The sequence below is a fragment of the Eptatretus burgeri genome, chromosome 1 (genome assembly GCF_056783735.1).
Source record: "Eptatretus burgeri isolate ZD-2024b chromosome 1, Ebu_testis_v1, whole genome shotgun sequence".
Taxonomy (NCBI): Eukaryota; Metazoa; Chordata; class Myxini; order Myxiniformes; family Myxinidae; genus Eptatretus; species Eptatretus burgeri.
In genome coordinates this window covers 127,916,463-127,943,333 of record NC_140961.1, presented here as the reverse complement: position 1 = coordinate 127,943,333, position 26,871 = coordinate 127,916,463, and the positions used below count along the sequence as shown (strand labels likewise).

General features: G+C 41.9%; 1 protein-coding gene across 12 annotated transcripts in view; it reads right to left on the bottom strand.

Moving 5' to 3' along the window:
- The window catches only part of LOC147035384 (exocyst complex component 6B-like), a 290,908-nt gene that overhangs the window by 112,628 nt on the left and 151,409 nt on the right, over positions 1-26,871 (bottom strand). For all 12 annotated transcript variants that reach the window (XM_085897305.1, XM_085897314.1, XM_085897321.1 and 9 more), the window contains one exon: positions 12,135-12,246. In XM_085897305.1, coding sequence (XP_085753431.1) covers positions 12,135-12,246 — 112 coding nt within the window. The remainder of the gene's footprint in view (positions 1-12,134; positions 12,247-26,871) is intronic.

Sequence of the window (26,871 nt, the reverse complement as noted above, 5' to 3'; positions counted from 1 at the left end):
ATCACTGCAGGATCGGCAATCTCCTTGGTGTCTTGGACCGGCAAAGCTGGACTATCCTCCTCGAAGGGATTCCCCAGCTCTTCAATGACAGCCACAAGTCATTGTACATCTTTGGCAAATGCTTCCTGTGCACGCGGTGTTTCTTCATGGTGACGCGTCTCCTCATTGGCATTTGGATGCATGTTCGCCTCCTCAGACTCCATGATCACTCTGGCCACCTCGGGTCCGGCGACCATCCAGCGCCTCAGAGCACTGGGATTGTCCGCCAGGCCAACGGCACCTCCGTCACCCTTGACACGGGCATTGTTTTGTTCATGCGCTTGGTCAAGAGGAATTGCTGAGAATGCCCTCTTGGTATTTTGCACTGTGAAGTGGCCTGCCTTGAACTCATTGTAGATCATTGTAAACCTACAAAGAGAATAACAATGACAGATATCCCATGTTGTTAAAGTAGAATGGCGGTCATTTTTGGAAATGGCCAAAGCTGACCAAGGCAAAATCTTGAGTGGCTCCATATCCAGAATTGTTCGGAATACATTAGTCAACATATGTACCAATTTTGGTGCTTTTATGAAAAGTCGAACAATTGGTTTGCTATGCTGCAGTACTATATGGTTCCAGATACAAGACAAACAAGAAAGGGAAATCAGAGATTGAAGACCCTCGCCAAGACTTGTTTTGTGTGGTGTATTTTGTGTGGCAAATACAAAATGAAATGTTGTTGATTGCAAATGAAAAGGCATAAATGGTCGAGTTGTGAATGTGTAAAGGTCTGAAAAGTTGGAAAGGTCAAATGGTCTGAAAGTCTCAAGGTCGAAAGGTGGAAAGGTCTGAAAAGGTTTAAAGGGTCAAAATGGTCAAAAGAGTCTTTAAAGGTTGAAGGGGCCGAAAGGGTGTAATTTAACGTCAAAAAGATTGGAATTGTCTGAAGGGGTCTAAAGGGTCTTGAGGGTCTTACGGGTATGAGGAGTCTAAAGGATCTTCAACAGTGTTTGGGTTCTCGAGGGTCTTAAAGAGTGTGAGGATTCTGAAGGGTCTTAGGGGTTCCCAGAGTCTCAAAGGTTCTGATGCGTCTGTCAGGTCTTAAATAATGAATACATACTCATGTTCTGTGCAGATAGACATACAGACAGACAAACAGACTGAAATTCAATACCCTCTCCTCTGGCAAGGGGAATAATAAAGATTTCTTCCTTCACAATTGCTTTTTTGTTTGTTATGTGTTCCCACTCAGTTTCCCTCGAATAAGGGATATCTTGCAGCATTTGGCAGATTAACAATCCAGTTTTTTGAACGTTTAACCCATGGGAGCCATGCGTGGAAAGACACATCACTCGAATAAGAGCAACACAGCACACGACTTGAGGCTTTTTATATACATATATACATATAAAAGCAATTATGAGGCTTTTTGGTGACCTTTCAGACACAGTAACTCCAAAACTCCAAAAGTTAGTACAGCACTAACTCCAAGAGGGTCCACTTTGGTTACTTCGTTGATTAGACAGTTAATTTTGGTTCTTTCGGTGATAAGACACACCCGCATGTTTTGGGTTGTTTCTGCTTCAATAGGCGACCGATCTTGCTTTGCAGTGGTTTGAAATAAAGCTGAGAAAATGAAGAAAAATGGGGTCTATTGCAAACTACTTCCTTCCGGCAGCACAAAAAGGTATGTTCTAAACTGTCGAACATTCATACCGACATAATTATTTTATTGTTCGAACAGCGGTCATTGAGCTTACAATGGGATGTGACGTGATGTTGCTCTCTTCTGTTCCTGCTTCCTGTCGTTTCTCGAGTTTAATGTGCACCTCTTACAATATTGTCTCATGGATGGCAACGACGTGATAGCTACAACCACAATGCAAGCAGTTATTCTGTCACAAGCCGGAGTCCAACGATCCGCGTTAGAAGTGAATGATCTTTGATTTGCACGAATAGACACTTGAGTGGTGAAAAGTAGATTGCTTCTTTGTAGTGAAGTGGAGTGGTGAAAAGTAGATTGCTTATAACACACTGGTTACGAACTAAGGACGATTACCAATTTCATCCGTGAAAGACAGCTTAACCTAACCACGAATCCTTCGTAGATGTTCAAAAAGTTCTAAGAACGGCAGTAAACATGTACGGTGTCCACAGAAGTGCAAGGTAATTGTGTTTTAAGTGCATCGATGCTCCCATTGCCGAAGATGACAAAACTTCTGATCAATCTGAGAAGTGTCGGTCAATGGTGGCAATCTCTGAGCATTGGCTGCACCACCGCTTATATGCCTGTGTACAGATAATATGGCAACTAGCAGACTGAAGTGTTAGCAAGTCATTTCTACCAGCACAATTAGCCAGACGTCAGAGAAACGTGCAGCGAGAAGCTAAAAGCTAAACAGGGCATTATATCGTACAAAGGATGTTATAAACCCAAATATGTCTGGAAATATGATGTCTGGAACAGCAGTGATAACAGACACCGAAATGTTGCTGACTATCACCTACTGAGAAATACCACAATAAGGCACTTTTTCTTGATCTTGCATATAGATAACCAGACAGATGCACCACTTCCTTCCAGGTGGCAGCATCCTGAAGAAGAAAAATCGAAGGAAGCCGCCACCAAAATTCTCACATTCAGGTGAACCAATTATCTGAGGCAGGACATATTCCAAGGATGTGGATCGCACACAGATAGAGGACACCAATGTGCAGGCAGATCTCGCAATGTACTTGACAGAGTCTAAAATCTCAGAACAAGTGCAATTTGCTGAAAAAAACAATATTGGAAGAACAGGATGAATCTGACAAGGACTCGGATTGGTCTGATAAATGTTATTATGAGTTCTCTCGCTCAAATGTATGGTCAAGCCTTTGCATGAAAGAAACCCAAAACACTTGGAAGACAGTTGGTGGCTTGCACAGTATTTGGTGGGAGATGGGGAGGGGTTGGGTGCAATACTCACAAACCCTCCTTAATACCTGCTGCACTTGCACATCATATGATTTGTGGTAGTTCCGAACCACTTCAAATTATTTTCAAGAATGCTGAAGGTTTCTTTTTTGCCTGCTCTGCTCCTCGTCCCCACAACCCGTACAGTACAGCGTTTCTCTAAGCATGTACCAAGTATTCTCATGTCCCATCCCGTAACCTTTATCTCAGTCTGTTAAAATCGGGAATATGGAATCAGGAAAAGCAATCGCCCCCACACCACCCCTCAAAGCTTCATGTCCACCTTTCTGCCTCTTTCCACACCCCACCCTAGCAATGCTTCCTCCTCACCTCACCCTCCAAAACATTCCCCACACCACACAGTCAAGCCTTCACCTGCGTCCCACACACTCAAACCTTCGCCTCCCAAAAAATCACCTTACTCCCCACAAAGCCTTTCTCCCCATCCTGCACCATCCCAATGATTCATCCTGCCTATCTCAAACTGTGTGGACCTCAAACATCTGAGGTCTCTGCTTTAACCTGACAAATCTCTCAATACAGACCGCTGCCAATAAATTTGACACCATCTGTTTTACAGAATCCTTCGTGGCTCTCCCGGCTACCATCTCCTCCGATTTGATAATCCTGAATCACGCCGGGTGGTAGAGTTGCACTTTGGATCAAAAACTCAATTTCTCACTGCCCTTGGACTGACTTTACACCTCCCAACCCCCAGGAGTATCTCTGGCTGAGACTTCCCCTCCGCTCCCACCTCTTGTTCATCCGTATTACCTCACACAACCCCCCACGGGGGATTAAGCCAGGTGGGGAATTAGCATTTTTGAATTTTTTTCTTCTTCCGGAAACAGTAAAACCCCCATGGGGGATTAAGTGAGGTAGGTAAAACAGTAGTGGTATTACTGGTACATAATGAGAGCGGAGATCCCACGATTTTGCACCGTATTGATTCCGGAAATGCACCACGTTGCAGCATACCACAAATCAGGCTTTGGTTCATTTTATGAATGCACAATACATGAACTTGAGCTAAATCCAGTTATCGGTGAGGAGAACAGATACGACACGTAATCATGTGAGAGCAACATTATCCCACGATTCTGCTATTTTTTCCCATTATCTCCAATGGCTGACCAGCCTCGGAAAGAAAACGCGAGAAATCTCTCTCAGAAAAGCTACTCCATAGAGTTTAAACTTCGTGCGATTGATCGATGACGTGAGCGAAAGAAAATTACAAGAGTACTCATGATGAGCTTATGATCAACCGGTAAACTTTGCAGACGTGGGTGCGTACTGAAGAGCCCTTGCGATCAACGACAAACAAGGCGAAAAGGAAACGCTCACACTCGAAGCACCATGCCGTCAAGTTCAACAATCTTGAGAACTGAGAAGGATCTCGTTGACTTTGGCCAGTCTGAACGAAATTTGAAGCATCGCGTTACGTACAAGAAAATTGTGATGAGTTTAAGATTTTATCATTTGGAAACTCATTTTGCATGATTCAGTTGCTTTGTATTTCTAAAAGCTGCGTTCTTCACATTTGGTAAACTGTAAATCGATATGTGACCATATGAGATTTGTAATGATTTAGATACGTCATAGCGCATTGCGAGCAGGACAAAGTTTTATATGAACATACTGTGCATGGACCGATGATTTGTTATAGATGATGCTTTGCACAATTTTTTAGTAAATAGCTCACCTAATCCTCCAAGGGGATGAGGCGAGGTGGGGGATTAGCATTTTTGAAATTTTTCTTCTGAAATGTGTAATCCCCCATGGGATACGGTACTGTGCCCATAACAGTGACGACTCCATCGACATTTCTCTCTCAGACATGGACAAACTTTAAACAACTCATCTCAACTCTCTCTTCCTCATTTGTGGTTATTTCATTTGTCACCATGCAACTTGGTGAGGTGTTGGTACCTCTCTCACCAGCTATGGCACGTCAGAAAAGGACATCCGTGACTCCATGGGGGTGACAGAATCTGTGAACATTCCCACTCGGATCTCTCCTAATGGCAAATCCTCCCTTCTGGATTTGGTGATGACTGACTTTCCGGCAAATATCTCCTGCTTTTGCTCTGCTCCAATTGGTTCATCTGATCACATGCTTGTGAAAGTCAACATCTCTCTCGCTATTCTCAGAGTGCTGCCTCAATGCTGGCAAGTCTGACATTCTCCTAGTTTCATGTCTAGTGATATGGCTCTGATTTCATGTCTGGCATTGAGTACCTCCATCCATTGTTGGGAGAGCAGAAGCAGCATATCCAGGGTAGAGTGACCTGATCTGAAACCAAATTGATGATTGGAAATCAAGCCGTTGGTGGAGGGAAAATATTTAATGTATGAAGCGATGATGGATACCATAACCTTGCTGATGACTGGGAGAAGGCCGATTGGTCTGTAGTTGCAGGGATCTGTTTTTGCACCTTTTTATGCAGGGCTGTAATGCTTCCTGATTTGAAAGCAGATGGCAGATGACCTTGAGCAAATGAGAGGGTAAATGGAACAGAGAGAGGGTGAGCAAGTGCAGAGGAGGAGGTTTTTAGACACGTGGGCTGATGCTGTCTGGACCGGTTGCAGAATCTGAGTCGAGGTTTGACAGCAAGCTCTCCACCTTCTCAGAAGAAAAGGACACAGAGTCCAGGGACAGTTGGGTGCGACTGGGTAAGGTGGGTAGAGAAAGTGATGGGTTTTGGTCACAAGATTTTGATGCAAACACCGAGTTTCCGCATTCAGCCTTTTCACGTGCGGTATCAGCAGTGCAGTCATTTGAGGTAAGGGAGAGGATGGAGGGGGAACATACACCAGAAACAGATTTGATTAGATACCACCAGGATTTGGAGGAGGGAGAGAGGTTTGAGAGTTCAGATTTGAGAGAGAAAGATGTTGTTTTCTGGCTCTCCTGAGGGTAGATACACACTTGTTATTAGCTTCATGGAAGGAACTGAGATTACCCTCATCTGGGTTTGCTTTCCATGAGGCAAAGGCAAGTGTTTCAGGACAACTGCCTCGCCACAAGCTTCAGTGAAACAAGGGCGGGAGGAAGGGTAGGACAACTGAAGACGAGAGGGGATAAATCTGTGCATGAGGGAGAGCAAGTTTCTTTGAAAGAATTCCCAGGCTGAGTTGATGTTGGAGAAAGTAGCGATCGTAGACCAGTCTAGAAGTTTGATGGCTGCTTGGAGACCCTGCCAGTCGGCTTGAGTGAAATGCCAGACTCGACGGCACTGAGGTGGTTCTCTGATAACAGCCAGAGAGATGTCCACTTTGACAAAGACGTGGTCAGAAGAAATGATTGGAGAGGAGGAAGAACAGCAGACATTTTCAGGGAAATTTGTCAAAATCAGATCCAGAAGAGATAGAGTACCATTGGTTGAGATCCGGGTCGGAAAGTTGACCGATTGAGTCAGTCCCAATGAGTGGCAGAAGTCTTTTGCTAAAGTGGCATGACAGGTGAGAGAGGTACCCACACCGAGCCAACTGGCATGATGACAATTGAAGTCACCACATTTGAGGAAGAGAGAGTTCGGATGAGAAGATAGAAGTTGGTCCTTTTCTTCAGATAATGAGGTGTAGTTGGAGCCATCACTGTTTGGTGGACGGTACAGTACACATATAAACATGAGGTGGAAGTGGAGGGAAGTCGTAGCTTGAGGTATTCCCGGGGGTGTGGGGGATTGAGTGCAGTGCACGGAGAGTGAGGAATAGAGTCTTTGATGAAGAGAGCAACTCCACCACCAGGACGAGGCTCAGGTCTGTCATACCGGAGGAGGGTGTAACCAGGGAGAGATACTTGGGAGTCAGGGACGTCTTGAGGGAGGAAAGTTTGTTAGGCAGATTATGTCTGGTTTGTCAGTGGCAACCTGTAGAGAAAGATCTGTAAGGTTTGAGCAAAGGCCCTGGATATTTGAGGTCCACACTGTTAATGAAGAGGGAGGGGAGGAGGCTTTGGGTGCAGGGGATGGAGGGTAGGACAAGGGAGGAGGGGGGGGGAGGTAAGGGGAGTTGTCGAAAGAGTGGGGGACAACAGAATAGCTTGGAGAGGGGCTGGATGAGGAGGAGAAAAGGCTCTGTGGTGCTGGGAGAGAGGGGGGCAAGAGAGGGGCAGAGGTCAGTTGAGGATTTGAGGAGGTGGAGTGATGAGATGGAGGTGAGAGGGCAGCGGAAGGAGGCAGCTTTGTGGATGTGAGGGGGGCAGCTTTGTGGATGTGGGGGGGGGTAACTTTGAGAAAGGTGAGTGAGGGGATGAATGGTGGGAGAAAGGTGAGGGGGGAGTTTTTGAGAAAGGTGAGAGAGAAGCTTGGAGGGAGAAGAATGTGATGGTTCCTTTGAGAGGGAGGGTTGAGAGGGGTGAGTTGGCACTAAAGTTGGAAAAAAAACAATGGTTGATGGAAAGCGAACATTCATTGCAAACTGGGGTTTTTAAAGTTTTTCGGTCAGAGATGCAATTAAAGACATTTCTTGATGGATGCAATAAAGGCTAATTCAGAGAATGGAGAGAAGAAACACTGCAATAGTTGGATTTTTTTGGCAAGGTATGAATGAAAGGTCGAATTGAGAGCAGTCTGTTGACTTAGAAAAGAGTAATGAATTATGATACAGTAATGAGAACCACACGTGTGCAAGATGAAGATGACACATTATAAGAGATTGTTTATATTATTGGTTCACGAGTCAGTAAGTGACCACTATATTCATTGTGTGGGGGACAACAGAATAGCTTGGAGAGGGGCTGGATGAGGAGGAGAAAAGGCTCTGTGGTGCTGGGAGAGAGGGGGGCAAGAGAGGGGGCAGAGGTCAGTTGAGGATTTGAGGAGGTGGAGTGATGAGATGGAGGTGAGAGGGCAGCGGAAGGAGGCAGCTTTGTGGAGCCACAAAAAAACATACATATATATATATATATATATATATATATATATATACATACATATATATATATATATATATATATATATATATATATATATATATATATATATATATATATATATATATATATATACATACATACACATACATACACATACATACATACATACATACATATACATACATACATATACATACATACATACATATACATACATACACACACACACACACACACACACACACACACACACACACACACACACACACACACACACACACACACACACACACACACACACACACACACACACAATTGGCCACCTTCACCAAAATAATGCTGACAAGTTGGTGCACCTTGGTGGTCAAAAATAAAACCTGTGAAATTGGAAAAAAAAGATAAACAAAACAGCTTTACTCCAAAATCATTCTTGTTTGTAAAGACACCAGAAATAAAGTGAGTTCCCTTTGTAATGGAAATTAGTGAAAAAGTACAATCTAAGTTACAGAGTAAAGACCACATAAAACTACTCATTTTTCCTCATTTTGGCCTGAACCTTCATCTTCACGACAAGAGGTTCGACACCTGGTAATTACTGCCAGCTTATGGGTTCCGATGAAGGATCCAGGTCAAAGGGCTCATGACAGAGGTACAATGATTCTCATGCTGTAATTGTGCGACGAGCAAAGATCAAATCTGTCAACAAGTCTCAAGACAGCTTTACATTTGTGGCACTGGCTGAGATCCTTGTCCAGGCACGTCTCAAACATGCTGAACAGGATGCCATTTGGAGCATGTTATTTTGAACACTGAAGACTAAATAAATCCTCAAGGACGGCAAAAAAGCCACAAAAAAACAAAACAACCAGTCTGTTGTGAACTCACGTTTGTGTATATACAGCACAACGTTCACAGGTCACGAGCACAAAGTAACTCAACACTCGACGCAACACAAAGTGGAAACCACATGCAAACCATATACAATACACACAAAATGCGTGCAACCCGCAAACGGACGTGCGAGTGAGCTCCGTCAGTGTTGTTTTTTTTCCCCGATATCGATATATTGGTGGGTTCATACCGGTATGGACTGGTACATCAATATCAACAGTTTTTTTTTTTATGGGTGAGACCACAGACAGCTGGTAATGCCACCGTGCATTTTACGTTGGCATCCTGTGTGTTTAAAACACACACACACACACACACACACACACACACACACACACACACACACACACACACACACACACACACACACACACACACACACACACACACACACACACACACACACACATACACACACACACACACACACACTTCTCAACAAATAAAATGCATGATCTTACTGACCATGTGTGTACTGCTCAGATATAAATGGCACATGTGATGACGACATATTATATGCACACCAATATTGGCACACGCGATGCCGACATTCGCAGTATCGATATCGGTATCGCATCAGTAATCGGCACAGGCCGATAATTGCATTGGCACGGGCTTTCGAAAGCACATCCGATTCATATAAAATAACCAATTGCTTTGGAAACAGCTGCGAGTACAAAGGAAAATGTGATCGCTCACATGCTGCTGAGGTTAAAAGTTTAAAACCTCTACTGTACCTTCCTCCTGGCCAAGTACATCTTGACGTCATATGTTCCAGGCATACTCGAGTGCATCAAAGCATCAGTAAATTTACTTTTTCGCAATTCAAAGGGAGGCTGACAGTACCCCCGAGCAAAAGGGGCACATGTCACATGCAGTCTTTAAAACAGCCCCTTTATATTACACCTCAACGACAAGGAAAGAGTGTTCAGTGCTGCTTCTGCATCATATGATAAAATAAACTGTCTTTCTGCTGAGAAGGCAGAGAAACTCATCTTTCTCAAAACTAATCTGGGCTTTGTGGACTTTAAACATTAAAACTCCTAAACGTGCCATTTTCCTTAATTTTAACTTTGTGAACACGGATAACAAGGTAATGGTTGCCACCATTTACAACACCGAGTCAACGGCCGATCGATTTACTTACTGAGTGAACGATTGTTCAGAACAGAATCCCCTTGTAAGCCCGAGGACTCCCAGTGCTGTATTTTGTACAAAACTTGCTTTTCACACGACCAGACAAGTATGAAACGGAACTTTTCTTTCATACCGAATTTTTTTGGTGATACCGGTATTCTTCTTCTCCTTCCAATTCCCTTTATAAGGCGTGAGGTCCGATGGCACCAAGGTTCTGCCCTGCCTTGACCACGATACTCCTCCACCTCCCTCTGTCCTCAGCCAACTCTCTCCACTCTTCAACAACTTCGACCTTACTGATATCCCTCCTTACACAATCATCCCATCTCAAGCGTGGTCGACCTCTTTTCCTCCTCATACCTCGCTCTCTCCACCTATTCGCTCCTTTTGCCATTCTCTCTTCCCCCATCCGCTACAAGTGTCCAGCTCATCTTAGCCGGAAATTCATCAACCTCCCCGTCAAGCTCATATACACACCAATCACCTCCCTCGCAAACATGCAGCCTTTGTTGTTGTCTCGCTGACAGTGTCACCGTCTCCAGACTATAAAGGCAGGCCGGCGTTACACACGACATGAGAACCTTCCCTTTCAATTTCATTTATATCTTTCTGCCATTACTCCCACCACCCTCCTTCATGCATTCACACGCACCTGAATCCTCCACCGCACCTCTGCTTCAGACTTATCATTCCCGGTCACTTTTCCTCCCAGATATTCAAACATATTTCCCCCACCTGGTCTCCTTCCCCTCTAACCTGATATTCATTTCTTTTCTCTGCTGCCTGACCCACATCACCTCAGTCCTCTCCAGACTCATCTTCAGCCCATGCATCTCAAATACCTCCTTCCACTCCCCCCAGTACTTCCTGCATCTCCAGCCCACTCTCCACCACAACAACCAGATTGTCTGCATACAGCATCCTCCACACTTCTCTACCCTTTTCCAAACCCTTTCACCAATTGCCTTTGCTATGTTCTCTCTCTGTCTACCATACCTGGTTTCTATCCCTTGATGATGCACCTTTTCCTGATGTCCTTCCACACAAAACTTCTGCAATTCCCCAAAATACCTCTCTGTACTTCTTCCACTTCTTTTCAAACCTTACGCTTCTTCTTTAAGTTGATCATACCTGGCTCTCACCGTCTCCTTGTACTCTATGACATTTCTCCTACACTTCCCCCACCTAATGATCTTCTTATCCCTGCTCTTAACCTCCCTCCTTTCCTCCATCCATACCACAAACACCAAAGGCTTGTGCTGCATGGTAACATGCTCGCCCGCTGCTGCCTTACAATCGTTAACTTTCTCGACTGTGGCTTCCTCACCACCAAAGTTCTGTTCTATGTTGTCCACTCCTATCGGTAATCTTTTGGCTTCCTCGCTTTTGAAAGAATGAACCAGATTTGGTCATCCCATTCCTCGCCACCAGCTCCACCAGCACTTGACCCTCTCTATTTCTCGCTCCCCAACCAAATATACCAACACATTCCTTTTCACCCAGCTCCGCTACTCTCACATGCATGTTAAAGTCCCCTGCAATGTACAGCATCAAGTGCAGCTCAACCATTCCCATCATTCTCTCCAGTGTGTCCCTGAATTCCTGCTTGTCCAACCCAGTCCTTCCCGTTTGTGGCCCATATATAAACATAACACAAACCATTTGCCTCTGTACCACCAACCATGCCGCAACTATCCATCCCTCCCATCTTTCGACTCTGACCACCTGCTTGCTGATCTCTTCTGATACTATTATTCCCATGCCATTACTCCTTTTATCCCCACCAGCATGCAACAGCTTGAATCCTCCTACCAACCTCCTTACCCCGTCTCCTTTCCATCTGCTCTCCTGCACACACAACACTTCCAAACTCCTTCTCTGCATCATCTTCACCACTTTGAATCCTCTCCCCTCATTGATCCCACATTCAAACTCCCTAACCTGACCTTGCTCCTGAACTGTTGACCACCTGGCAAAGCGAGTACAATCTTGATCAGTTTGGAACATTGAGGTATATTGATGTGAAAAATGATACTGATATGAGCTGCTGCACATCGGCTGGCGATGTATCGATACATCGCTGGACACTGCTGCACATAGATGCGCACAATGAAACCGCACGGACATGCACAAAACACGTGGAAAAAAAAACAAGCACATGCACATTTTTACCCCCCCCCCCCTTCCTTCATAATGTCAACACCAACATATTCACACACAAAATCTAATCATCAGTCCAGACACTGGAAATGCAAGACAATAAGGAAGAGAATGCGGGCAAGACAGCACCTCAGTAAGGCCAATGTGTGTCTTGCGGATGAGACTCTGCAGGGCACTGCTGAGTACCCTTGTGAGTAGCAGGTTGGCAGACTTGCGAATCATGTCATCAATTTCTGTTGAGCTGTGGTCAGAAGGACACGAAGGATGTAATTACACTCACCACAAAGACAGTTTCTTATAATAGCTCCAGTTTGAAGAAAAAGAAAAAAAAACAAAAACACACACACACACACAAGACATCACCAACTATTCTTAAGATTTCATAGTTGAAGCAAAGCAAAGCAACAAGCATAACCACAGATTGCTGCCACTCAAAATTGATTTCCCTTCCTTATTATTTCCCCTTCCTCAATTTTCATCACTTTTTATATCCGAATCAAGTTCACCTGGTCAAGCATACTCGAAGATCGAGTTCAGTGGTTGAAGTCATTATGCATGGAATTTTTTTTCCAACAGCGTTTAAAAATATTTGTGATCGAAACTGAACAACAAATAATTGCACAGAACTACATGTATCAGAAATTTCATAAACAACCACTGCCCGAGATGTATCACAGTAATAACTACAATGGGCACACGGTAGAGCACCAGGCTGAACGTGTTACGTTTCGATTCCAGCCGATTGGCCGGATCTGGATACGGGGCTGGAAACAAAATCGAATTGGCTTGTTCTTGCCACCAGACCAACTCGACCACCTAGTTTTGTTGTAATCCGAGCACAACCTTTTGGGACATCATGCTACATATCCTTTTTAACCCCATCACTTGATGGTGAAGAATCACTGAATTTTTTTTTTTTTTGTATCCAGATCCGGAGTCATATCTTCACCAAAATCGAATCCATCGTTCTTTGAAACACACCCGACCTGTCCACCAAATTTCGTCCAAATCCGTGCAAAACTTTTTGAGATATCCTGCTCACAGACAAACAGGGGTGAAAACATAACCTTGGTCCACCTTATTTAATAATAATCTTTTTTATAATATTTAATAGTATTAGGTAATAATATTTAATAAAACACTTGAATTTTTTTTTATAATACATAATGGAATCGAAACCCAAAATTAATGATTAAGAAAATATGAGGTAAGGTAAATTTAATTAATGTATCATTCACTTGCATTACTATTGGCCTGAAACATTCATCTGTGCAATTGCAAAGATCACTTTTAGTGCTTATTGAAACGTCAGGGATTCAGCCAAGCGGCAACTTCCCATTTTGATTTTGATACTGGGCACACCTCAGCACGTAGACATGGATATATGCGGAACTGTCAAGCTCATCGGTACAAGTCAGTGGAATGATAAAAAGCACCACGACAAACTTTTTACCTTTACCCTGGAGCATGCGTGCCGAACTGAGCCGTGAACTCGGCATGACACGCCAGGGCTGTCACAGCACGTGCCAAGAAAATCAGCACATTTACCACAAAGGCCCCCTGAGCCGATCGCAGGCGGCTCGGCATGCCCGCCCAATTCTTCGTCAGGCCCACAGCAATGTGCTGCCCCAACGAGGGAGAGAAACGTCCCGTTGGACGGCATATTTCTCCGGCGTGACCTCGCCGTAACACCCATGTGGACTTTCCCTGGCCCGCGGGCTCAGTCAACCTACTCCCACACCAGCGTTCCTTCTCACAGACAAGCTCTACCAATACAATGCTTTGAAATTTTCTGACTGCAAGTTATCGCAGGCCTTGAGCTGACGCACTGTTGTTGACAACAGAGGTAAGAACCTGTAGGGCTTGAAAACATCTTCAAAATTTTATGATAGTTTTGAACATTGGATGAAAGAAGTTGAACCTTTTGCTTTAAGCTCGATTACCTTAAAGTTCAAACATTTCTTGAAATGAAAGGCAAAATTGTTTCGCCCTGAAAAAAACCGAACAAACAAAATAGAAAAACTTGTGCACATAATTTTCATTCAAGAATATAATCTTCTTCTTCTTTCGTCTGCGGTGCATGCTTGTGGGTAAGATAATTTTCCGGGGGGCAGAGCGGTGCCGCAGAGGTGATGCCCCCCTGTAGGTCGGAGCACAAATTTGTAAATTGTTCAGGGTGCCGGTGATAGCTCGCCTCCTCTTCACAAAAGACACCACTGGTCCTTCAACATTCACAAATTAATGCTAACAGACGGGACATCGAGTTTGATGTCCATCCGAGAGACGGCGCACACATTGGTGTCTCACCGTGCCTGCGAAACAATGAGATGACAGTTTATAGCCGAGTCGAGATTTGAAACCAGGCGAGACAGCTCAGAGGCGAGTGTGCGTACCTCCAAGCTATCTTGCCAGTCAAAAAAAGAAAAAAAAAAGAATGTGTGTTGGCGTTGAGGGGGTGAGAGAGTTAGTGGTGGAGGTCAGGCAATTGACCAGTTTACGCAATGCGCTACAAATACTCATACAACAATGATTCCCTTCAAAACCATCAACATGACTGTTGACAAGACTTGAAGGCAATTCGCAAAACCCAGCAGTCATGCCAGAGGCCAAAAAATTAATCAATCAATCGATCAATTAATTTCAAAAAAAGGATACGCATATGTTGCTACATTTGAATTTTTATTTAATCTTAAATAATCTCTATCCATCTTACTTTTATAGTTTCCCCATTTCCAACAATCTTGTATTTATGCAAACTGCATCAGCGGCTCACTCTCATTCGCAAATTAAGGAGAGGAAGTAAAGCATTACCTAGCACAAGCTGTTCCCTGCATAAATGAACCCTTTTGAAACGTATTTCATGAATTCAGCTCATAGACCTCCGTCATCTTAAAAACAACACGTGATCAGAGTCACTTCTGTCCTGTAAATACAATGACCAGTTCGTCCTGCTTTCGGGAGTCATGTACGGTCAGACACTCGTATTCGGCCTGGTATTAAACTCCAACAGCCATGCCGTGTTTAAACATGAAGGTGGCTGAAATTGAAATTTGACCTTCATTCTTGTTTCTAAAACGGCTGCTCGAGGAACGTCAATAGATTACGATTGTGCTGAAAAACAAACAAACAACAGCATCAAAAAAAAAACAAATCAACATTGAGGAAAGCGAGATGACATTGGGTGGAACGGCATATAATTAGGAAATGTCACTTCAAAGGAAATATCAGGCCTGTTTTAGCATCATGGACGAGTGACAGGATTAAATGGCAATGATTGCATGTCAAGGATATTTGGCATTCGAGAGGTGCAAATTATGTTATGGTGGATGTGAAAGTCCAAAATAATCACACACTGGCATGATGAGCTACACAGCCATCAACAACGTAAATATCAAGCAAGTGAAGCATAGATTCATTCTGTGTGGCCGTAGGGGTTCTGCTTGTTATGCCAATTTGGCGGTGACCCTTTGTTTCAAACGCGTCATGAATAAAACACTCAATGTCATCACCACTACAGTCCAGGCCAATTTTGAACCGCGCTCACAAATGAGTGTTAAAAAACAACAGGTTATGTAAAGCTAACAAATTCAATAACTGACGCTGGAATACTGCCAAAATTATCAAGACAGTGATATGTGGAGTTATTGACTCACAAGTCCACATGACCCCAACTATTGTGTCACTCACCCCATTCCCAATCTTGGGAGATAACAACAGGGTGAGGTTTGGATATCATTGCCCTCAAGAATATCAAAGTACAATGACCACCACCCACCCTCACCCTTCCCCAAATGAAAAATATTAAAATTAAATGGCACACAATCAAAAATTAAATGACTTCTGAAGCCTTTAAGGTCAAAACAGAGACACCAGACCAGTATGTAACGACTTTGGTGTGTAGTGGTTGTGTTAAAGTATGTCTTGTGCCGAGTCTTCTTTGGAATGGTTGAAATCTAAATGTTTGACAGGCCAAAAACCTTCATTTTGCAATCCATTTTGACCTCTGACCCCTGCATAATGCAAAAACTAATTCTAATCTGACTGTTTTACGGATCCTTGTACCAACTTTGTGCCAAATAAATAAATAAGGTGTCTGTTTGTATTGGATGAAGGTACCTGTGTGCCAAATTTGAAGAGGATTGGTTCAGAAATGCAGGAATGATGTGCTATTGTAATTGTTGGAAAGAAAAGAAAAGAAAAAAGAAAAAGAAAGAATATAAATAAATAAACTACAACTGCCACTTTACAACTGCTGGCAGTGATGACCGGGTACCCGTATACGACGCCTTTGATACGACGTGAGACTTAAATGATGGTCGCAAAGTTTCACGTCGACAGGATGAGCGGTTCCGGAAAAAAACGATATTTAATGTTGTTCTTGAATCCGACGTGGCTGCCAAACCGTGTGACCTATCGATTAGAAATTAACAAACTTATATTCCCCACTCGTGTGCGACACGAATGTGAAGTTTCCCCTCGATCTGACCGGCCGTTCTGGAGAAGATGTTCGAAGGTTTGAGGGTAAATTTGACGTGGCCGCCAAACCGTGTGACCTATCGATTAGAAATTAACAAACTTGTGAAAGGATGTCTTGGGGAAAGCGTACGTGAATTTTTGCCTCGATCTGTCTGGCCGTTCTGGAGAAGAAGATTTTAAAAATTTATTAATTTTCAATCCCAGATGGCTGACGAACCATATGACCTATGACATCATAGGTTTACATCCTGCCTCCAATCCCGTAGTGGAATACGTGCGTGAAGTTTCGTGTTCATCGGATAAGGTGCGTTTTTCTATCCAAGATGGCCGCCAAACCCTGCGACTTGTGACGTCATAATTTTTAGCATGTCTTATTTTAGCACTTCATTATTTACTCTTCTTCTTCATTTTTACTCTTCTTCATATTTTTACTTTTCTTCATTTTAATACTCTTCTTCATTTTATTACTCTTCTTCGTCTTTTTATTACTCTTCTTCATTTTATTAGTCTATTTCTTCATTTTACTACTCTTCCTCTTCTTTTTATTACTCCTCTTCTTCATTTTTTACTCTTGTTCTTCATTTTTTAAATCTTCTTCTTCATTTTTTACTCTTCTTCTTCTAAATTAAAATTAAGAGAGCTCGGCGTTGTTGTTGTTCTTCTTCTTCTGGTGAAGACAAATAATTTAAGACTCGACTCTTTCATATACAGGATCCGGATCTCCTTAAATACTAAACACTTGTACACATCCTCGCATTGCGGGTGCCTTTTGAGAGCGTCTATCATGAACTTTTAAATATATTCGGACATTTGCTTTAAAGTTTCGAAAAGTTCACGTTACTATTTAAAGATTATTCCATTTAATGTATTGTAATTTCGTAAATACAGTATTTTCTCGTCATGAACGACGATCGCCCATGACGGGTCTCGCTATTCGCTCCATCAAGGCACGTGACGAAATATCGGAAGTTGTTGTTTTTTTTTTTTCTTTTCTTCTTCTTCTTGTTATTCTTCTTCTGGTGAAGACAAAACCTTTAGGACGTGGCTCTTGGACATATTTGTCCTCGTTAACATATGTGCAGGCATGGGGCAAGATTATAGTCGCCAAGTCTTGCTTCGATAGGTTATGTGGTTCCAGAGAAGACATTAGTTAATATAATTCTTGAATCCAACATGGTTGCCAAACCACGTGACCTATCAATTAGAAATTAACAAACTTGTGAAAGGATGTCTTGCGGAAAGCGTGTGTGAATTTTTGCCTCAATCTGTCTGGCCGTTCTGAAAAAGAAGATTTTTAAAATTCATTAATCTTCAATCCAAGATGGCAAATGAACCACGTGATCTATGACATCATAAATTTAAATTCTGCTTCCAATCGTGTAGTGGAACACGTTCGTAAAGTTTCGTCTTTATCGGACAAAGTGTGTCATTCTATCCAAGACGGCCGCCAAACCATGCGACATGTGATGTCATAATTTTTAACGTGCATGCAGACATTGGAGTAGATTATATTGGCCAAGTTTCGCTTCGATAGGTTATGTGGTTCCAGAGAAAACATTATTTAATATAATTCTTGAATCAACATGGCTGCCAAACCATGTGACCTATCAATTAGAAATTAACAAAGTTATATTCACTACTCGTGTGCAACACGTGTGTGAAGTTTCCCCTTGATCTGACCGGCCGTTCTGGAGAAGAAGTTTGAAGGTTTTAGGGTAAATTCAACATGGCCGCATAACATGACCTATCGATTAGAAATTAACAAACTTGTGAAAGGATGTCTTGGGGAAAGCGTACGTCAATTTTTGCCTCAATCTGTCTGGCCGTTCTGGAGAAGATTTTAAAAATTTATTAATTTTCAATCCAAGATGGCTGACGAACGATATGACTTATGACATCATAAGTTTACATCCTGCCTATCCCATAGTGGAATACGTGTGTGAAGTTTCGTGTTAATCGGATTAGATGCGTTTTTCTATCCAAGATAGCCGCCAAACCCAGTGACTTGTGACATCATAATTTTTACTATTAATGCAGACATCATGGAGGATGATGGTTGCAAATTTTCGCTTCGATAGGTTATGTGATTCCAGAGAAAACATTATTTAATATTTTTCTTGAATCCAACATGGCTGCCAAACCATGTGACCATGTAATTATAAATTAACAAACTTATATTCACTTCTCGTGGACAATACGTTTGTGAAGTTTCCCCTTGATCTGACAAGCCGTTCTGAAGAAGATGTTTGAAGGTTTTGGGTAAATTCAAGATGGCCGCCAAACCGTATGACCGATCAATAAGAAATTAACCAACTTCATAAAGGACCTCATGAGGAATGTGTGTGTAAAGTTTCGCCTCAATCTGTTTAGCCGTTCTGGAGAAGAAGATTAACAAAAAAAAAAATTCCCAAAACAAGATGGCTTCCGAACCAAGTGACCTATGACGTCATAATATATTTTTTCTACGGTGAATTGTTGTGCAGATGAGGCTCAAGAAATTTCAAATTTATCCGATGCAGCGTTGTACCTAACGAATTTTGACCGGCACACCTCTTGACCGATGACCTCATGAAAAATCACCCCTGTTCCCCTTGAGGAGCTTATTCAAATTTATGAAGCGAAAAATTTTTCCATCGCACCATTTCAGAGATACAGAGGTCCAAAGTTTTCGGTTTTTTCAAGATGGCGCCCATACCACATGACCTACGACGTCACAATTACCAATTAAGTTTTCTATCAAAAAAAAGATACATACTATGGTGAAAATTTAGTGTCGATCGGACTTACCGTTCCTGAGAAAATGATTTTTAAAGCGAAAGAACCCACAAATTGCCGGCCGAAAAAGAATAAATAATAAAGAATAAGGAAATAAACAGAAGAAAAACAATAGGGTTCCTTGTCAGAATGACAGGATACCCGAATAAAGAATAAGGAAATAAACAGAAGAAAAACAATAGGGTTCCCTGTCAGAATGACAGGGTACCCTAATAATTAAAAAAAAAAAAGAGTATGTGGAGGCGGGGCCTAATAGCAGCCATTTTGGAGTCCTGCAGGCAGTGTGGCACTCATCAGCAAAAGTGGTCCCCTTCTAAAAATAGTGAAGATCACTTCTCCAGAATATCTTACTCTGAGCCAAATTTCAAAATTTAAACTTCTTCATTGACTTCAGGAGTAGTTCCGACAACCAAAAAAAAGAAAAGAAAAAAAGTGTCAATTCCCTTTTCTTTTTTCCTCGTTTCCTGTCTCCCTCTCTCCCCTCTCTCACCTCTCTCGAAACCCTTCTCCCTACCGCCCCTCTCACTCCCGACCTTCGAACTGTCTCTCCCTCCCCCTTCTGCCCCTCTCACTGTCCCTCCCCCTCCTGCCTCTCTCCCTTCCCCATCCTGATGACCTGATTTCATCCCAAATTCACACACATACATCTAAATTACATACCACTGGAATGTACCTTTGGACCCATTAGACTGCTGAGACCCCTTCGACCATTGAAGAACCTTTAAGACCCCCAATATCCAAAAGACCCCCAAGACCCAGAGGACCCAAAAGACTGTGAGGACCCAAAATACTTTGAGGACCTAAAAGACCAAAATGACCTTTAAGAGCCCTTTTACTTTTAAAACCCCTTCAACACTTAATACACTTTCAGACCTTGTGTATACCCTTTTGTCCCCGAGAACCAGTAGACCCTTAGATCGCGTAAGTCCCTTTCAACCTCTGAGACCTTAACACCATTTCGACCCCTTGCACCTTTCAGACAGATTAGCCAGCTTAGACCCTTGACCATTTAGAGTTTAGACCACTTGGACCTTTTTATATTACAAATAAATACACTATCACCAATATCACAAATAAATTTTAACAAAAGAAATGTTTGTATTAGCATTTGTGTAATGACAACACAGCAAATCTGACATCAATATCTACGACGACGTGTGGAAAGGCGAGTGCAGCGAGCCGATCCACACTCGTGATAAATATTTAACCCCACGCGCATCCTGCACTGTGTGATTTTTGCACATCCTGCACATTTTCTTAAAATGTTCTGCCCCAGAGCGGCCGTCTTTCCACAGAGATGTAAATACCCGTTTCAGTTGTTGCATTTATTTATTCATTTTTATCCATCAGTGGAACTCTAATAAGCTTTTAACCATCAATTTTTACCCCGTGGGGTCTTCCACCCCATGGGGTCTAAGCGCCGCTCACTTCTCTCCTTTCTTGTGTACAGTTCATTTTAATGTCTATTTCTCCATTATTCGTGAACAGAATTCGATGAAAATTCACAGGCATATACTGGACACATATTCGCAGGCAGCAAATGAGCCCAAAGTGCGATTGTGCCCCTTCGGGCCGAGGAATGGCCCATTTTGGCCCATTTTCTTAAAATTGTTATTTCTCGGTTATTAGTGGACGGAACCAAACCAAACTTGACAGGTATATTCTAGAGAGCATTCCCCAGGCAGTAACTGAGCCCAAAGTGCGATTCCAGTCCTTTGGGCCGAGAAATGGCCCTTTTGGTCCATTTTCTTAAAATTGTTATTTCTCGGTTATAGTGAACGGAACCGAACCAAACTTGACAGGTATATTCCAGAGACCATTCCCCAGGCAATAAATGAGCCCAAAGTGCAATTCCGGCCCTTTCGGTCCATTTTCTTAAAATTGCTATTTCTCAGTTATTTGTGAAAGAAACCGGACCATTTTTGACAGCTATATTCTTGAGGCCACTCTGCAGGCATTAACTGAGCCCAGAGTGAGATTATGGCCCTTTGGGCCAAACAGCCCTCTCGGTCAAATTTTTAAAAAATAAATAAATATTAAATGCGCTGGGCGATGCCCAATGCAAAATTAAGTCACAAATGATATGAAACTAGCCTCACTCTTGTGAGGTGTTTTGGTTTCTTTTTCTGATGCGATGAAAATCTTACCAAATTTCAAAAATATCTGTCGTCGGTGCTATCGCTCACCTGAGAGTTGTACGAATGAACTCCAACGGTGTATGTTTGCAATTCGAACTTGTTTTATATCCCCTTTCAATAAATTTTGGCAATAACGATGGAATTTGTTTTTTTATTTTCAGTCTGTCTGGGAGTGTGATGCCAAATACACCGTCCTCATGCAAATAAATAAATAAATCTGAAATTGAAGTTCAACATTTACCGCCATAAATTGAATCCTGCCGAGCTCGTTTATGAAGCGCACACGAATCAATTTGTCGTTACAACAAAAACTTAATAAAAACCACGTGTGCGTGCAGGAAAACAAGACATGCAAAATGAAGGTATGGCCGACGGAGGGTTCATTTAAAGTTTGTACAAGGAAGGAAAGATTCATGCATATTTTATCATCTATTTGCGTGTCTATGAAATTATGTGTGTACATATATATATATATATATATATATATATATATATATATATATATATATATATATATATATATATATATATATATACATACACATATTATATATTAATGGCGACCAGGGTTGCGTCAGGAAGGGCATCTGGCGTAAAACATGTGCCAAATCACTATGCGGATCACACGGATGATCCGCTGTGGCGACCCCTAACGGGAGCAGCCGAAAGAAGAAGAAGAAGATATTATATATTTGTGGATTTCACCCCAAACACGATTGAATGCTACTTTGGTTAACAGGTGAAAGATGAAGAAATACAAAGGACCTTCCCATTCAAGTCATTCTAAAAAATAAAATAAAAATCTAAACTGTAGGAAGAGGTGAAGTAAAAAGCAGGCAGAATTCCAGTTTGGGAAAAGAAGCTGGAGCAAATAAAACTTACTTTTGGTAACAATTTAAGATTGCAAAAACAACAAGGAAGATATTACTTTCAAGGTATCCCTTGTACAGAATAATAACGATCTTAAAATAACAAGTAGCGGTTCATTCAAAGTACACCGCCCTCATGCCAAATAAATAAATAAATCCTGCAGCGTATGACATTGCAACCGTGCAGCACGTGGAGACAGAGTTGGGAGGGAGTGGTGTTCTTCTGAGGTGAACGCATACAAATGATACTTACTCGCCATACAGCATATGGAGACAGATTTGGAGTGAGTGATGTGTAATAATTGATTGATTAATTCATTGATTAATTGCGAAATTAAAATAAATAATAAACGTAAACCGATTGATTTCTTAATCAATTGCCGAATAGCATACCGAAACCACCACTGTTTCATTGGAATCTGTAACTTTTCGAAAATCAATTCATAAAAAATTACCCCCGTGTGGGGGTGACGGTCATCTCTATAATGTTTTTTACTATCATAATCGATGAACTGTTGCCAGATATCTCCTAAAATGACAGACTAGATAGGTTTTGAAAATGGCGACTTTCACAACTTTCGTGACCTCTTGACCTTGACCCTGACCCTGACCTCGAATCCGGGAAAAAAATACGTCGTTGGGTATCACTCATCGACCTCTACCCACATACCAAATTTCATCAAGATCGGAAGTAAAAAGTTTTCTTTGTACCGGGAGGTGTTTTTCACCATCTTCCAGGATATGTGGCGGCCAAACAGGACGGAAATTTCAAAAATCTGTCTGGTTCGATACAAGATAATATTTTTTACTATCATAATCAATAAACAGTTGCCGAATATCTTGTAGAATGGCAGACGAGATAGGTTTTGAATATGGCGACTTTCACAACTTTCGTGACCTCTTGACCTTGACCGTGACCTTGAATCCGGGAAAAAATATGTCCTTGGGTATCACTCATCGACCTCTACCCACATACCAAATTTCATCAAGATCGGAAGTAAAAAGTTTTCTTTGTACCGGGAGGTGTTTTTCACCATCTTCCAGGTAATGTGGCGGCAAAACAGGACGGAAATTTCAAAAATCTGTCTGGTTAGATACAAGATAATATTTTTTACTATCATAATCAATAAACAGTTGCCGAATATCTTGTAGAATGGCAGACGAGATAGGTTTTGAAAATGGCGATTTTTATAACTCACTTGACCTCGTAACCTTGACCCTGACCTTGAACCCGGACAAAAGTTATATCGTCGTGTAACACTCATCAACCTCTACCCACATACTAAGTTTCATCAAGATCGGAAAGAAAAATTATTGACGGATAGACATTTTGTCCGGCTTTATGAGGTCATCTCGGTAGAGATGCCCTAAAAATGAATAATTAATTGATTAATCAATAAATCAAAAATACCCTTGCAACCAAATCACTTGTTCACCGTCACGTCCAAATTTCAGTTTCCGAGCTCAAAGGGTGCCCAAGATATTGCCCAGATGAGAAATAAAATAAAGAAGGGATTTATAAATCGATCATAATTAGTAATTAATCAATTAATTGGTTAATAAAAAAATTTTAAATACCCCTTTTTGCCAAAGAGCATCTTCACTTTTGTCCTCAAATTTCAGCTTTCGATTTCAAAGGATGGCAGAGATATCCCCCAAACAAGAAAACAAACAAGGAAACAAAGAAGAAAAACAAGAAAACAAACTGAGTGAAAACTGAGTACTCCCTTCCTTCAGTGCCCGGCAATGGTGTCATGCATCGCCTGGATATGGCATTGGGAAGAAGCGGTGTACAACAATCATAATGGGATTTGAAGACTTGTAGTGGGGAGAGCATTTGAAGACGAGGTGTGGAGGGGTTTGAAGATGTGAGATCGGGAGAGGGGTGGGGAGGGGGAGGGGGAGGCGTGAGAACTTGGGGAATTTATTTTTTCATGCATACAGAACAATAATTAGATGGTCAAGACATCCATAACTAGAAGGACACTCGATAGAGCGCATACCCCTGCTACGTAATGCCTAATCCATGAGAACATATCGGGCCCATTACCTTTTTGAGATAGAGTGCTATATATTAGTTTAGCCCTATCTCTCAATGGTGAAGAACCACTTAAAAATTTATCAGATTTAGACACGGATTTGGATCTTCACCAAAACTGAATCAATTCTTCCTTGTCACACACCCAATATGTCCACCAAGTTTCGTCCGAATACGTTCACAACTTTTTGAGACATCATGCTATATATAGTTTTTGGCCCAATTTCTCAACGGTGAAGAATCACTTAAAAAAAATTCTCGTAAAAAAGATCCGAATGCGGATCCGGGTCTGCACCAAAATCAAAACAATTCTTCATTGTCATACAACCAACCTGTCCACCAAGCTTCAGCCGAATACATCCACACCTTTTTGAGATATCGTACCATATATCGTTTTTGGCCTAATTTCTCAACGGTGAAGAATCACTGAAAAAATACTCGTAAACGGATCCGAATTCTGATCTTCAGCAAAATCAAAACAATTCTTACTCATCATAAAACCAACCTGTCCACCAAGCTTCATCCGAATCCATCCACAACTGTTTGAGATATCCTGTTCACAGACCGACAAACAAACAGACAGACAGCCAGATGGGGGTGAAAACACAACCTCCGTTCCACCTTTGGTGGCAGAGGGAATGGATGTCCGAAATATTTCTATTCCGAAACAATCAACGTTTCAATTCAAAATAGATAATTGCTTGATCATTCTTCCTGGTCTTCCTAAAACCAATACCAATTTCCTTTGTTTTTCCTACATTGACGACAAGATGATTTCCCTGACACCAACTTACAAAGGAATGAACATTACCCCTGTATCCGTTGTCATCATCGTTTAAAATCAGTGCAAGAAAACAAATATAATCTGCATATTTTACCCTAAAACATGATGAGCCAACACTTGTACATTCAAAATCACACACACACACACACACACACACACACACACACACACACACACACCCACACACACACACACACACACACACACACACACACACACACACACACACACACACACACACACACACACGAAACAAAGTCAGTGATAAAACACATCCTTGCAGAGTGCCAGTGTCGTACATGATTAGAGTCAGGTAACGTAATATCTAAACGAACATTCCGTTGTTCGCCTGTCTCGGCAAACTAAATATTTGAAATCAATAGCTCCTATCTATTTGCTGAGCACACACTCAAGAACAAGCCTTCACTTACAACGACCACGATCGAATCACCGCTGACATTACAAACCTAAAGCCGACCTATCGCAACCTTCCCTGAGGCAGCATTTCAAATTGTCACAGAACTCTCGGGGACAATGGTGGGCAGTGTGCATCTTTCCACACGACTGCCATGGGAAATTGCTGCACTTCTAGGTTACTGGGAAAAAGGTACAAAGTATTGTTCAACAAAGGCCTGCTTAAGGAAGGTAAGCAAAGAGGAGTTGAAAAACTGGACACTATTGGTTGTCCTTTGAAACATGTGCACAGGTTGCAAAAACATCACAAATTCCTTCCCTTCTGGCAAGAATGCAGAATCATAGTCAAGACAAATGCAGACACGGCTGTCAAACTAGGCATAAGAAAATAGTCTGAATGTTTGTTTCGAAATAAAAAAAACAGGTAAAGTGGAAGAAAAAAAAAATAATTAAAAAATGAGAGTGTTTGCTCTTTATATAAAGCAAACCTGGAGTCTGTGTTTCGACAGAGATAGATTAACTAACTACACAATAATCATCAAATTATTTCACAATAATACATGCTCAAGAACGTGCCATAACAATTACAAGCTGTCACTGTATTCAGATAGAAAACTTCACAAAACTGTGTGGAATAGTTTGATATCAAACATCAAACATTAAACATTAAAAAAAGAGAGAGAGGACACAACAACCAACCAACCTTAAAAATGGGACGTGTACATTTTACATTCAAACAACAAAGTCATTGAGTAAAAAAATAAACCAATTCAAGGTGGTGGTATGTTGGTCATGGTGATGGTATGTAATAAATAAAATTTGTCGTCCATTTGTCTGTCTGTCCGTGTTTTTTGCAAAATCCGCTGGGCCAACAACCACCAGATTTGACACAAAGACCAAGTCTGACCCGAGGATTGTCCAAAGGGTATTTTCATCCACCACCTCAGTCTTTGAAGTCCCCAAAGACCCTTTGGACACCAAAACCCCAAAGACCCAGAAGACCCTTTACAACCTCAAAGATCATTTAATAACTCCAATACCCTTAAGACCCATAAGACCCCGACGACCTTGAAGATCCTGAAGACCTTGAAGACCCTTGCAGACCCTTAGGACACATAAGATCCTTAAAACCTTGAAGACCCATAAAACGCATAAGACCCTTTAAGACCATAAGACCCTTTAAGACCCATAAAACCCTTTAAGACCCTGAAGACATTGAAGACCCATAAAACCCATAAAGACAATTTAAGACCCATAAGACCCTCAAGACCCATAAGACCCATAAGACTCTAAAGACCTTGAAGACCCATAAAACCCCTAAAGACCGTTTAAGAATCATAAGACCTTGAAGACCCATAAAGACCCTGTAAGA